This window comes from Callionymus lyra, chromosome 4 (genome assembly GCF_982586985.1).
Source record: "Callionymus lyra chromosome 4, fCalLyr1.hap1.1, whole genome shotgun sequence".
NCBI classification, from domain to species: domain Eukaryota; kingdom Metazoa; phylum Chordata; class Actinopteri; order Syngnathiformes; family Callionymidae; genus Callionymus; species Callionymus lyra.
The window spans coordinates 27,605,165-27,617,277 of record NC_141821.1 but is presented as its reverse complement, the minus strand read 5'-3'; the positions used below and the strand labels follow the sequence as shown (position 1 = coordinate 27,617,277).

General features: G+C 39.5%; 1 protein-coding gene across 6 annotated transcripts; it reads right to left on the bottom strand.

Annotated features, from left to right (window-relative positions):
* Nucleotides 1–4,817: 4,817 nt before the first annotated feature.
* On the bottom strand, nucleotides 4,818–10,735 carry LOC148082320 (uncharacterized). Of its 6 annotated transcripts, none has more exons than XM_087789489.1 (10): nucleotides 10,628–10,735; nucleotides 9,532–9,579; nucleotides 8,510–9,456; nucleotides 7,670–8,359; nucleotides 7,378–7,442; nucleotides 7,087–7,265; nucleotides 6,729–6,997; nucleotides 5,719–5,780; nucleotides 5,510–5,652; nucleotides 4,818–5,424 (listed from the first exon to the last, which is right to left on the bottom strand). In XM_087789489.1, the coding sequence occupies exons 2-10, from the start codon at nucleotides 9,572–9,574 to the stop codon at nucleotides 5,339–5,341; spliced, it is 2,484 nt and encodes an 827-aa protein (XP_087645615.1). In that variant the 5' UTR covers nucleotides 9,575–9,579; nucleotides 10,628–10,735; the 3' UTR covers nucleotides 4,818–5,338. The 6 variants fall into 6 exon arrangements, with proteins under 6 accessions (XP_087645615.1, XP_087645614.1, XP_087645610.1 ...); XM_087789488.1 differs by having other exon boundaries at nucleotides 7,670–8,899; nucleotides 8,978–9,456; XM_087789484.1 differs by having other exon boundaries at nucleotides 7,670–9,456.
* Nucleotides 10,736–12,113: the final 1,378 nt, after the last annotated feature.

Below are 12,113 nucleotides of genomic sequence, written 5' to 3'. Positions count from 1 at the left end.
CTTAAAGACAAACTTTTCATCTACCAGTTGCAGAGCTTGCCCTCACTGGCAACACTGTCCCAACGATCACTATGGGGAACGTCAATTCACTGACAAATAAGATCGACGAGCTGTCTGCCCTCAACAACCAGCGGATCTACAGAGAGAGGAGCTTGTCGATCTTCACAGAGACGTGGCTCACTCAGCTGACTCCGGACTCACACGTGGAGCTGCCTGGTTTCAGCACCGTCAGAGTGGACAGAGACACACACGCTTGTGGGAAGCGCAGAGGAGGAGGTCTGATCATGTACGTGAATAAACGCTGGTGTAGCCCGGGACACGTTACTGTGAAGAAAGTCTTGTGTTGTCAAGATTTTGAAGATCCACACAATGACAGCTCGACTTCAGAATCAACATCCTGACGCATTTATCATCATCTCTGGAGACTTTAATCATGCCAACCTGGACTCTACTCTGCCTACTTTCCATCAGGCCGTGGATTGTCCCACCAGGAATAACAGGACAATTGATCTTCTTTATTCCAACTTGAAGGATGCCTACAGAGCCAAACCTCTTCCTCCACTTGGAAGGTCCGATCATAACCTGGTCCACCTTCAGTCACAGTACATTCCTCTGGTGCAGAGACAGACTGTGACCACTAAGACAATCAGAAAGTGGACACCAGCTGTGGAGGACGCCATCAGAGACTGCTTTGAAACAACAGACTGGGATGTGCTGCTGAGGTCTCATGGTGAGGACATCGAGGGACAGACACACTGTCTAACGGATTATTTAAATTTCTGCTTGAACCTACTAAGACTGTCCGCTGTCACCCTAATAATAAACCGTTGGTAACAAAGGAGGTCAAGGATGTCCTTAACAGGAAGAAAGTGGCTTTCAGGAGCAGGGACAGGGACGCCATGAGATCAGCTCAGCAGGAGGTGAAGCGATGCTTGAGGGAGGCAAAGGACACCTACAGGAGGAGGTTGGAGGAGAAGCTGAGCCGAGAAGAAATAAGAGAGGTCTGGGATGGTGTTAAAACCATCACTGGACACAAGACCAAGGCCTCTCTGACTGCAGTGGACACGGTGGAGGACACAAATGGACTAAACAACTTTTTCAACAGGTTTGAGCAGGTCACCGCACACTCACTGCTGCCCGCCTCAAGACCTGCCCCACCTTCTTGTGCCCCCCCAGCTCCACACAACCACTTCCCAGCTTCACCTCACTCCAGGTACAGGATGTACTTTGGAGGATTCGTCCAGGGAAGGCTGCTGGTCCTGATAAGGTGTCTGCTCGACTGCTAAAGACCTGCGCTGCTGAACTAGCTGAGCCACTCCAGCATGTCTTCAACCTCAGTCTACGGCTAGGTACCAAGGTAGCCTAGGTACTAAGTACCAACTCTGTGGAAGACTTCCTGTATTGTTCCAGTCCCAAAAAAGATCAGACCGAGCGTGCTGAACGATTACAGACCGGTGGCACTGACTTCGCAGCTGATGAAGACACTGGAGCGACTGGTGTTCAAACATCTTAGGCCACAAGTCCAGCACGCGCAGGACCCCCTGCAGTTTGCCTACCGGCCAGCAGTTGGTGTAGAAGATGCCATCCTTCACCTCCTGCATAGGACCTACTCCCACCTGGATAAAGGAAGCGGTTCAGTGAGGATCCTGTTCCTGGACTTTTCTAGTGCCTTCAACACTATCCAGCCCACTCTGCGGCAGGACAAATTGACACAGATGCATGTGGACCCTGGTCTGGTCTCCTGGATTACGGATTATCTTACTGACCGACCACAGTATGTCAGGCTGAAGGACATCACGTCTGACACTGTGGTGTGCAGTACAGGAGCACCTTAGGGGACAGTACTGGCCCCTCTCCTCTTCACCATCTACACTTCAGACTTCTGCTACAACTCAGAGCTGAGTCTCGTCAGAAGTATGCTGACGACACTGCCATTGTTGGATGCATCAGGGACAACAGCGAAGACGAGTATAGGAGTCTGATACGTGACTTTGTGGACTGGAGTGAGAGGAACCACTTGCAGCTGAACACCTCAAAGACCAAGGAGCTGGTCTTGGACTTCGGCAGGTCCAGGACAAAGCCACGTCTAGTGTCCATCAGAGGCGACGAGGTGGAGATAGTTGACAACTATAAGTACCTCGGCGTGTGGCTGGACAGTAAACTGGACTGGTCCTGCAACACAGACCATGTATATAAGAAAGTTCAGAGTAGACTGTACTTTCTGAGGAGGCTTCGATCATTTAACATCTGCAGGAAGCTCCTCTGCATGTTCTACCAGTCTGTGGTGGCCAGTGTCCTGTTCTATGCTGTGGTGTGTTGCGGTGGAAATGTGTCCAAGAGGAATGTCAACAGGTTGGACAGGTTGATCAGGAGGGCTGGCTCTGTGGTTGGAATGAAGCTGGACTCACTGGTGACAGTTGCTGAGAGGAGATCATTGAACAAACTACTGTCCATGATGGACGATGACAGTCATCCTCTGAACACTGTCATCAGTGAGCAGAGAAGCAGAATGAGTTCACGAATGCTCCTTCCCAGGTGCAAAACAAATAGACTCAAGGACTCATTCATTCCTCGGGCTATTAAATTGTACAATTCTGAGTTCGGGGGCAGGAGTGGAGTGAAAGTATCTGAATGTTCTGTTCTATGTTAGTCTTTGTATCCTTTGTCTTTGTTGTTTTTCTTTGATTTATGTTCTTTGTCTTCATCATTAGACTTAGATTGTGTAATTGTGTTCTTTCTCTTTATTTCTCTTGTTCTTATTTTATTTTGATTTATTTTTGAATTTCTAAAAAAAATTGCTGTATGTATTGGGCTATTGGAAAAAAACAATTTCAATCAATAAAGTTTTACCTTACCTTACCTTACCTTAAAGATACATTTCCAAGTGTGCTGCTGTCATGCTCCAATCCTATAATCCACTTCAGCGGCATCCTCCTCCTGCTCTTCAGCATAAGCTTCTCTGCCTGGTACTAAAGGTAATCCTTTAAAATCGGTTAATTGTACACATTTCCCTTGTGTTATTTTAGTAGTCACTTACATACAGCTTTTCTGTTTTAGGAAACAAACTGTGGCGTCGTTTGGATGCTACAGTACAGCAGTACTTGTGGAGGTCAAGTCCTACCTTGCCGAACCCAATATTAAAAGATGCAAGGACCCACTTAAATACTGGGAAAAGTTTAAAATAATCCACCAATCTCTGTACATAATAGCCATGAAAATCTGCGTCATCTGTTCCCTGTGAACAAGTTTTTTCTCCAAAGCTGGTAAAATTATTATTTTTAAAAAGAAACCGACTGAAGCCAAGCACTGTTGAAAAAATGCTTTTTTAAATAAAAATGAATAAGTATTTCAGCAAACAAGTTGGTCAAGCACATTTTCTTTATTATCAGAATCATTTGTACACAAAATATGCAATGCTCCCAACTGTCCACTTGTTGGCATGGTGGTGCAAAAGCCTCACAAGCCTTTGCTCCAAAGATGAACTACTTGGCTGGGAGGCTTCAGTGGTTCATGAGGCTTCATCTCGCCATCACTGTGTCATGTTCTGTTTTTTATGTTACCTTTTGAAGTCCTGATCCCTGTCTTGTTTCACTTACTCTTATGCTCCTGAGCTGATTGCCCTGATTCTTGTCACCTGTGTCTTCCCTGTGATTGTTGTGTTTAAAAACCTTCCTTTGTTTGTCAGTCTCTGTCTTGACGTCAAATCTCTGTTGGATCTGAGTCTTCGCCCTAATCAAGTGATCAGTGATTGTGTGCCTTTTGTCAGTGCCTGTTTGCCTGCTCTTTTTGTTGTTGTACCTATTTTTTCACCACCTTTTTGTCTGCTTTTTTTGTTAATAAATTATTTTACGCTTCATTCCAGTTTCCTGCCTCTGCATTTGGATTTCCTGCCAGCTTGCTTGTTTGTTTTCTATATTTACTTAAGTTGTGGTATTGAAAAAATGTTCTGGTACTGGTATGGATTTCAGAAATTTTGCTATTGTGACACCATACTGACAACGTCACATAGCCCAAATTTACACCTCATTGCAGTGTTTTTTGGAGGTTTTAAAATTGATGGCCTGACTGGGACTCATTTGTGCAGATAATGTAACCCATAGCAAAGTAATTCACTCGGGCAAAGGAATTACCCAGTGAAAAGTCTTTCTATAAGAAAATGACGTCAAGCTAGGTTTCTTGAGGTGTAAGGCCCACACTGACCCATGCCGGTAATTGATCTTTCTCAGCACCGATTTAAAGTCTTGGGGAGAAACCCATTGTTAAGCTAATAAAGGGCATTGCACCCATTCATAGAAATAGAGTTACAAATCCTGTTCTTTCTGTTGTGCCTTTAAAAACTATTAAAAGACTGAAAGCGAAGTTAATTTTATATTGTATGTATCACGTATGATTACAGTCATCCTCTGAACACTGTCATCAGTGAACAGAGAAGCAGATGGAGCACTAATGCTCCTCCCCAGATGCAACACTAATAGACTAATAGGGACTCATTCATTCCTTGTGCTATTTGATTTTATAAATCTTTGGGGGCAGGAGCAGGGTGTATCCTTTTCTTAAAATCTTTGTTGTTTTTCTCCTTTGATCTATAATCTTTATATTTGCGCTTTGTTCTTTTTAATTTGAACTTTCTTTTTTCTGTTGCTTTTATGAAACTTGCTGTACCTTCTATTGTCTGCTGTGTCTAATGTATCTAATCTAATATATCTAATATGCACTTGTGTCTTGTCTTGTTTGCCTCCTTTAAACAACTCCTGATTTAAAATGAGAAGATAAAATAAAGAAGCATGCATGGTTGTGAACATGATAAGAGTCACACAATTATTCAAACTTTTTATTTTCATTGTCATGCTTTTCTGTTTGCTGTCATGGATAACAATACAAACTATAAATGTATAATTATATAAATAAGTGTAACATCTGTTTAAATAGCTGGCTAATCATACAGGACAACTGAAATAATGATTAAAAAACACTTAATAGTAACGATCATTGTAAGGTTGTTGTTTTTTTTTTGTCATTCTGATATTGTGACATAGAGGTCAATTGGTAATTTTAAAATTCTTAAAATGATTTTATTTTTTAATAAGCTTAAAAATCATAAAACTATGTACTTTTATTTTATTACTTGCTGATAAAGCATACTAATGGTGGAAATTTTCATCTTCATGGAACATACATTCATTTTTTAAAGGTATAAACAATTTAACTTGTCCTTTGATGTACATTTGGTATTGTATATTTTCTGTATTTTTAAACGGTGTATTAAGTGAATGATTACTCATTAAAAGTCCCTTTTCATACCAGTTCGAATTTTTATGCTAATTGGGAATATGCCCAACTACTGAGAAGACACTGTCCATGAAAACAACACGAGGAAGGATGCAGTGAAGAGACTGATCTTGTGAAGCACGGCACTGGAAGCCTCTGCAACAGATGAAAAATTATAGTAGATATTATAATAAAAACAAAATACATTTTTTATCTCGATCTAACAATGGATAATCTGTACCATTCACAGTAATCGATGTTGGCTCAATGTGGAATTCTGTGATGCTGGAAGCTGCATCGATTATGGTTTGTTTAATCTGCTTGTCATTGGGAACAGAGTCGGCTAGGAAATTCATGTTCATTTTGTTGAGAATTGATCCATTCCTGCAAAAACAAATGGGTAAAATATTGTAAGACTACTGTTTATTAAAGATATCAATTTCACATTACCTGAATGAAACCACCAGCAAGTTACGAAATGAGGAGAAGGACTTCACAAAGAAAGGTTTGAGCTGCAGAGATGTAAACAGTACAGTGAGGTGATATATACATGTACGTCAATATTCAAATATTCAGAGTTTTCTCCACTTTCATACTAGACATTAAGAACAGATGGTGTTAGCAGGTCCAGTTCCCCATTTTGCAAAAGGCACAATGCATCGGACTTCTCCAAAAGTAGAAAAGTTTTTTCACCGTTCCTGATCTTAAAAATCGCATTCTTGAACTATCAGCACCTCTGTATGGTTATTGCCTAACCATAGAATCTGTCAGGATCTCTTTTAGACTTAAATAATATGACCTTAAATCTTCTTAGGTGGTCTGACAAAAACCTTACCCCATCTGTGAATTTGCCTTGGCAATAGTCAGAACCCCACGGTTTGGCCAGTCAGATGTTATAGGAGTAACAAAAGCCAATTAGGCGAGATAGTTCACTTTCTTCAGCTTTTTACGTATTCATTTGATTTGGTTGACACCCCAAGCCGCCTCCTTTTCTAGGAAATGCGTGGATTCCAGTGTACATCTTAATCCCAGCAAAAATATCCAAGGGTCATAACAAAAAACATACATTTTTTGCACTTTCCTTATTCTTGATATAAATAAACTTGGCTATGGAAAAGTGCATGCACCTTTTTTGTGTCACGACCCAGGTTCTAAAATTGTCACTGTTATATGCATCCAATGCCATAAGAACGTAACAGAATATTGCTTTAGTGCGTTAAATGTAATTCCAAATTTGTAAGGAAATCTCTTAAAAAAACATAGGTCTCAATAGAATTTTTTCTTTCAGCAAATCACCAAGATTAAACTTACTATAAAGTTAAACATTATTTGATTATTGCAATGAAAAGCAAATGGGGGGGTGGGGGGGGGAACCATCTATTTCTGTATTCATCATTGTCTTAATAGTAATTTCAGTTGCATATCCAAAACTTCGGATAAATGAGACTTGAATAACTTACTTTAGACTTTATAGTTGATGCTCGTGCTTTAAATTGTGGAGTCAATGGATCCAACAAGTGCACTGTAAAGATTTCTCCAACAGATCTGAAGGTTACTATTCTAGTACTGAGGGATTCAGAAACTGCACTATTTGTTTTAGCCGCAGTTGCTGCCTTTGTTGTTGCCTTCATAGTTGCTGCCTTTGTTGTTGGTTTCATATTTGCTGCCTTTGTTGTTGGTTTCATAGTTGCTGCCTTTGTTGTTGATTCCTTTGTTGTTGGAGTTGTACCTATAAATTAGTTATGTTAAAGAGTGTTACATGTTTAATATATCTTAAACACAATGTTGTGCTGTATATTCGTGAATTGATGTACTTACTGACAACTTTGACAGATTCTGGGTCAATTGAAACATTAAAGGTGTTATTTGGGTTAGACAAAGCTTCGACAAAAGTTTCTTGAACACCCTCTGTAGAGGGAATGTCGCCGGCAGTTTTGTTGAACACCACATCCACCTCTGCTTCAGTGTTATTTGCTCGTGTGAGGGAAGATGCGGGACTGCAACAGAATGTTACATGTAGTAAAACATAATTAATGATGTAACAGAGAATCTCAAATTGTACATTTAAAGTGTTAACATCAGCAGACTAAAAATAAGCAAAAATATTACCGGAATGATTTGACGACCGCAAAGAGGTAAAGTGATCCGTATTTTGCATTGTAGATTTGGTCATACTGCAAATAGAAATACATTTTTTGTTAAGTGTCAACATATAAATAACATCACTGCTCTTTTTTTTTTTTTTTAAATCCATTCCTGCTTAGGTAAAAAACATTGTGGATGTTATTGACAACAATAGCATCCATGTGACTATTAAGACAAAAACTTGAGATTGCATATGATAATTATTATTTTTAGTCATGTAGCCTGTGGTTAGTATATACAAAAGAAAAATACTCACTATTACAACTAGCTGTGCAGCAAGATTTCTGAATGCCTCAGAAGCAGGATTACTGAGCTGCGCAACGTATGGCTGTACCACCACAAAAACCAAAACCACTCCTAGAGATTTAGGCTCTGTATTTGTCTTTACAGTTGTTATTTTTGTAGAATGTATTTTTGTTGCTGTTGATCCATTGGTCAATGACTGTTCTGTTTCTGTTAGTGCTCCAGTAGTCATCGACTCTACTGTTGCTGTTAATCCTACAGCCGTCATTGACATTTCCGTTGCTGGTGATCTTCCAGTAGTCATTGACTCTACTGTTGCTGTTGTTCCTCCAGTGGCCAATGACTCTACTTTTGCTGTTGATCTTCCAGTAGTCATTGACTCTACTGTCGCTGTTGATCCTCCAGTGATCAATGGCTCTCCTGTTGCTGTTGATCTTCCAGTGGTCATTAACTCTACTGTCGCTGTTGATCCTCCAGTGATCAATGGCTCTCCTGTTGCTGTTGATCTTCCAGTGGTCATTGACTCTACTTTTGCTGTTGATCTTTCAGTGGTCATTGACTCTACTGTCGCTGTTGATCCTCCAGTGATCAATGGCTCTCCTGTTGCTGTTGATCTTCCAGTGGTCAATGACGCTACTGTTGCTGTTGATCCTCCAGTGGTCAATGACTCTACTGTTGCTGTTGATCTTCCAGTGGTCATTGACTCTACTGTCGCTGTTGATCCTCCAGTGATCAATGGCTCTCCTGTTGCTGTTGATCTTCCAGTGGTCAATGACTCTACTGTTGCTGTTGATCCTCCAGTGGTCAATGACTCTACTGTTGCTGTTGATCTTCCAGTAGTAATTGACTTGACTGTTGCTGTTGATCCTCCAGTGGTCATTGACTTGACTGTTGCTGTTGATCCTCCAGTGATCAATGGCTCTCCTGTTGCTGTTGATCTTCCAGTGGTCAATGACGCTACTGTTGCTGTTGACCCTCCAGCGGTCAATGACTCTACTGTTGCTGTTGATTCTCCAGTGGTCAATGACTCTACTGTTGCTGTTGATCTTCCAGTGGTCATTGACTCTACTGTTGCTGTTGATCCTCCAGTGGTCAATGACTCTACTGTTGCTGTTGATCTTCCAGTAGTAATTGACTTGACTGTTGCTGTTGATCCTCCAGTGGTCAATGACTCTACTGTTGCTGTTGATTCTCCAGTGGTCAATGACTCTACTGTTGCTGTTGATCTTCCAGTAGTCATTGACTCTACTGTTGCTGTTGTTCCTCCAGTGGCCAATGACTCTACTTTTGCTGTTGATCTTCCAGTGGTCATTGACTCTACTTTTGCTGTTGATCTTCCAGTGGTCATTGACTCTACTGTCGCTGGTGATCCTCCAGTGATCAATGGCTCTCCTGTTGCTGTTGATCTTCCAGTGTTCATTGACTCTACTGTCGCTGTTGATCCTCCAGTGATCAATGGCTCTCCTGTTGCTGTTGATCTTCCAGTGGTCATTAACTCTACTGTCGCTGTTGATCCTCCAGTGATCAATGGCTCTCCTGTTGCTGTTGATCTTCCAGTGGTCATTGACTCTACTTTTGCTGTTGATCTTTCAGTGGTCATTGACTCTACTGTCGCTGTTGATCCTCCAGTGATCAATGGCTCTCCTGTTGCTGTTGATCTTCCAGTGGTCAATGACGCTACTGTTGCTGTTGATTCTCCAGTGGTCATTGTCTCTACGGTTTCTGCTGTTCCTCCAGTAGTCATTGACTCTACTGTTGTCTCTTCAGTGGTCAATGTCATTGTTTCTTGTGTGGGTGTAACTAATTGTTGAGAAATAGATCATTTGGAGAATAATTTAAGTCATCAAATTGTTTACAAATAATTCAGCTACTTACCTAAAATAATGAGAAGTGAAAACACTATTCGAATACCCATCATATCTGCTGAATAGGAAAACAACATTGAGAATTTAATATGAAGACAAAATAAAAATTGTGTTAAGTTTTAGTTATTTGTGTGTTCTTTTTGTAACTGTCTAAATATGGTGAATAAGGTGTGTGTTTTTGTTTTTTGTATCCCTACACTAGGACGAGGGCAGAAATGTTCGCCTTCCAGTATTTGAAGCTATGTGCAACAGAGCTATGTGGCTGGAAAGATTAGCCACCCTTTATTTTCCAGTAGTGGCTAGTAGTTCACAAACAAATTCATGGACAACTCATCTATTTAAGTTGGTGAACAGAAAATGTATTTCCATTATAATTCAAATACATTTTTTGGGGGGGGGTTGATGTTCTTTTGTTTTTGGATTTCCACTAAACTTTGCTTCCTAAAATTCAACAGAATAAATGTAAGACCAACTTCAGACTAACTATGTATAAATGCGTAACTAAATATTTTAGCGATGTAGAAATCAATTTACAACTGCGAATTTTTGTGAATGTTGGTAAATAATGGTGATTAAACTACTATTGAGCATTTCCTTTTCCATTTGAAAAAAAGACAGGTATTTACAAAAGCGTCAAAGAATCAGAATCGATAGTTTATTAATATTGTGATAAAATCTCATGTCAAAATGTTTTTCAAAAACTAAGCAAAACAACTAATGGCAGACTTACATTTGTGTAGTAAGTAAAAGTAAGTTGCAGGTAAAAGTAAAACAAATGAAAATAAATTCCTTAATTTAAATTAATTAAAATAGACCTGAAAAAATGTTGACTGTTAGAAATGCAAAACGTAAATGCAGAGAATAAAACTGAGATACTTCATTTATTTTTTGGGGGGCAAAACTACTATCCGACTACCGACAGTCAGATTACAATTACCGAGCCCTAAAATTACCTCAAGGAAAGCTTTATAAACCCAGATGTAACATTTGAGTCGTTTGAGACAAATTAAATAAAGGTGAGCATCATCAATACAAGCAGAGCAGCATGAGGCAATCAAATAGGTTAAATACAATTAGAAAGGAAGAATTCAAAACCCATTACTCACCTACAATAGAGTAGTATTTAGAAACAACGTAGCTTTTTTATGATGAGGGTTCAGAATTCCATCTATCTCTAGCAAACTTCTGATGGAGAAACTTTGGAAACAATGACACTTATATACTGCTAAAGTAGAGGGAAGTGACGCAAAGTGTGAGTCACTATTCCGTTAAAATATTTCAGAAAAAACAACAAGGACAAAAACCATGGACCCATTGTAACCTTATCAAAGTGCGAAACATTCCAATGAGGTTCGTTCCACCTCAGTGAGCAACTATATGATCATAATCTGGTTTTCTCTATAATGACGTTTCAATAAAGCAAAAAAAACACACATTTATTCACAAAACAATGCAAAATGAACTGGACTAAAAGTAACAAACTCAAATGGTGAGAAGTCGGTTGTTTTTTTTAATTATCATTATTGTTATTTTGACGGAAGAATCATGTGATGCAGGGTTTTTTTTTCGTTGGACTACATAGTTTCAGTCAACTTGAACTGAGCCTATTTTAGAGTTGAGACAATATCTGTGCAGACAGAGACGTTGTTTCGGGAAGTTAGACTAAATACATACACAATCACACCAATATGCCCAGACTGGAAAATGTTACTTGTAATAAAGGAGTCAATTTATAAAGAATAATACTTAATACAAAATACACTTTAATATAGTAAATAAAATAGGTCTATATTTGTATCTCACTCTTTGTCTCCAAAGGTTTAAAATTAAAAATCTGTAACGTGAAAAGAATCACATAAGATTATGATCAACAGTGACGTGCGGTGAGTTTCATGGTTGGTGAGGCACTGACTGTAAAAACCCAAAAGGGAAACTTATTCAATTGGCTACTGTTTTTTTCATATCTCAGCAGCATTCTTCACACAAACACACGCACATGCATGGTCTTGGGTGAAATTCTTAAAAGACAATTTAAATTATTTTATTAGACTGATGTCCTCATCTTCATGCCAGTTATAGTATAAATCTGTCATCTTTGACAATATCACATGAATAAGATGGTTTAAAAAAAACAAACGATTTCATTAATTTCTAAAATAGTCTATATTGAATTGTTGTGATATTTTTTGGACTATAGTCTATATCCTCTAGATCAGTGGTTCTTAACCTTGTTGGAGGTACCGAACCCCACCAGTTTCATATGCGCATTCACCGAACCCCTCTTTAGTGAAAAATAAAATATGATTTCTTGTATTTCCCGTCCCAGCGCAGCTACAAGAACTGTTCCTTTAGTTTTGCCGGTGCTTAACTTGGCGTTGCAAATCATGAGATCAGATATGACGCTCACTCCCGTCACAATCCGTGATACATGTGAATCCATGTTGTATATATTCGTCCGACCACTTTCTTCTTTTGCCCATGGAACATGGATTAAAATATGAACAAAGAAATCACACGACGTACTATCACAACAGTCGGACGTTGACTACTGGGCGCACTAAATTCACCGCAGCAGGATTGGCCAAACAGTGA

Coding starts and splice junctions, on each gene's coding strand:
- LOC148082320 (XM_087789484.1), bottom strand. CDS start 9,574: ATGATGGGTATTCGAATAGTGTTTTCACTTCTCATTATTTTAG. Junction 5,653..5,718: donor TTGCTGGTGGTTTCATTCAG/GTAATGTGAAAT, acceptor TTGTTTTTGCAG/GAATGGATCAATTCTCAACA. Junction 5,425..5,509: donor AACATCGATTACTGTGAATG/GTACAGATTATC, acceptor CATCTGTTGCAG/AGGCTTCCAGTGCCGTGCTT.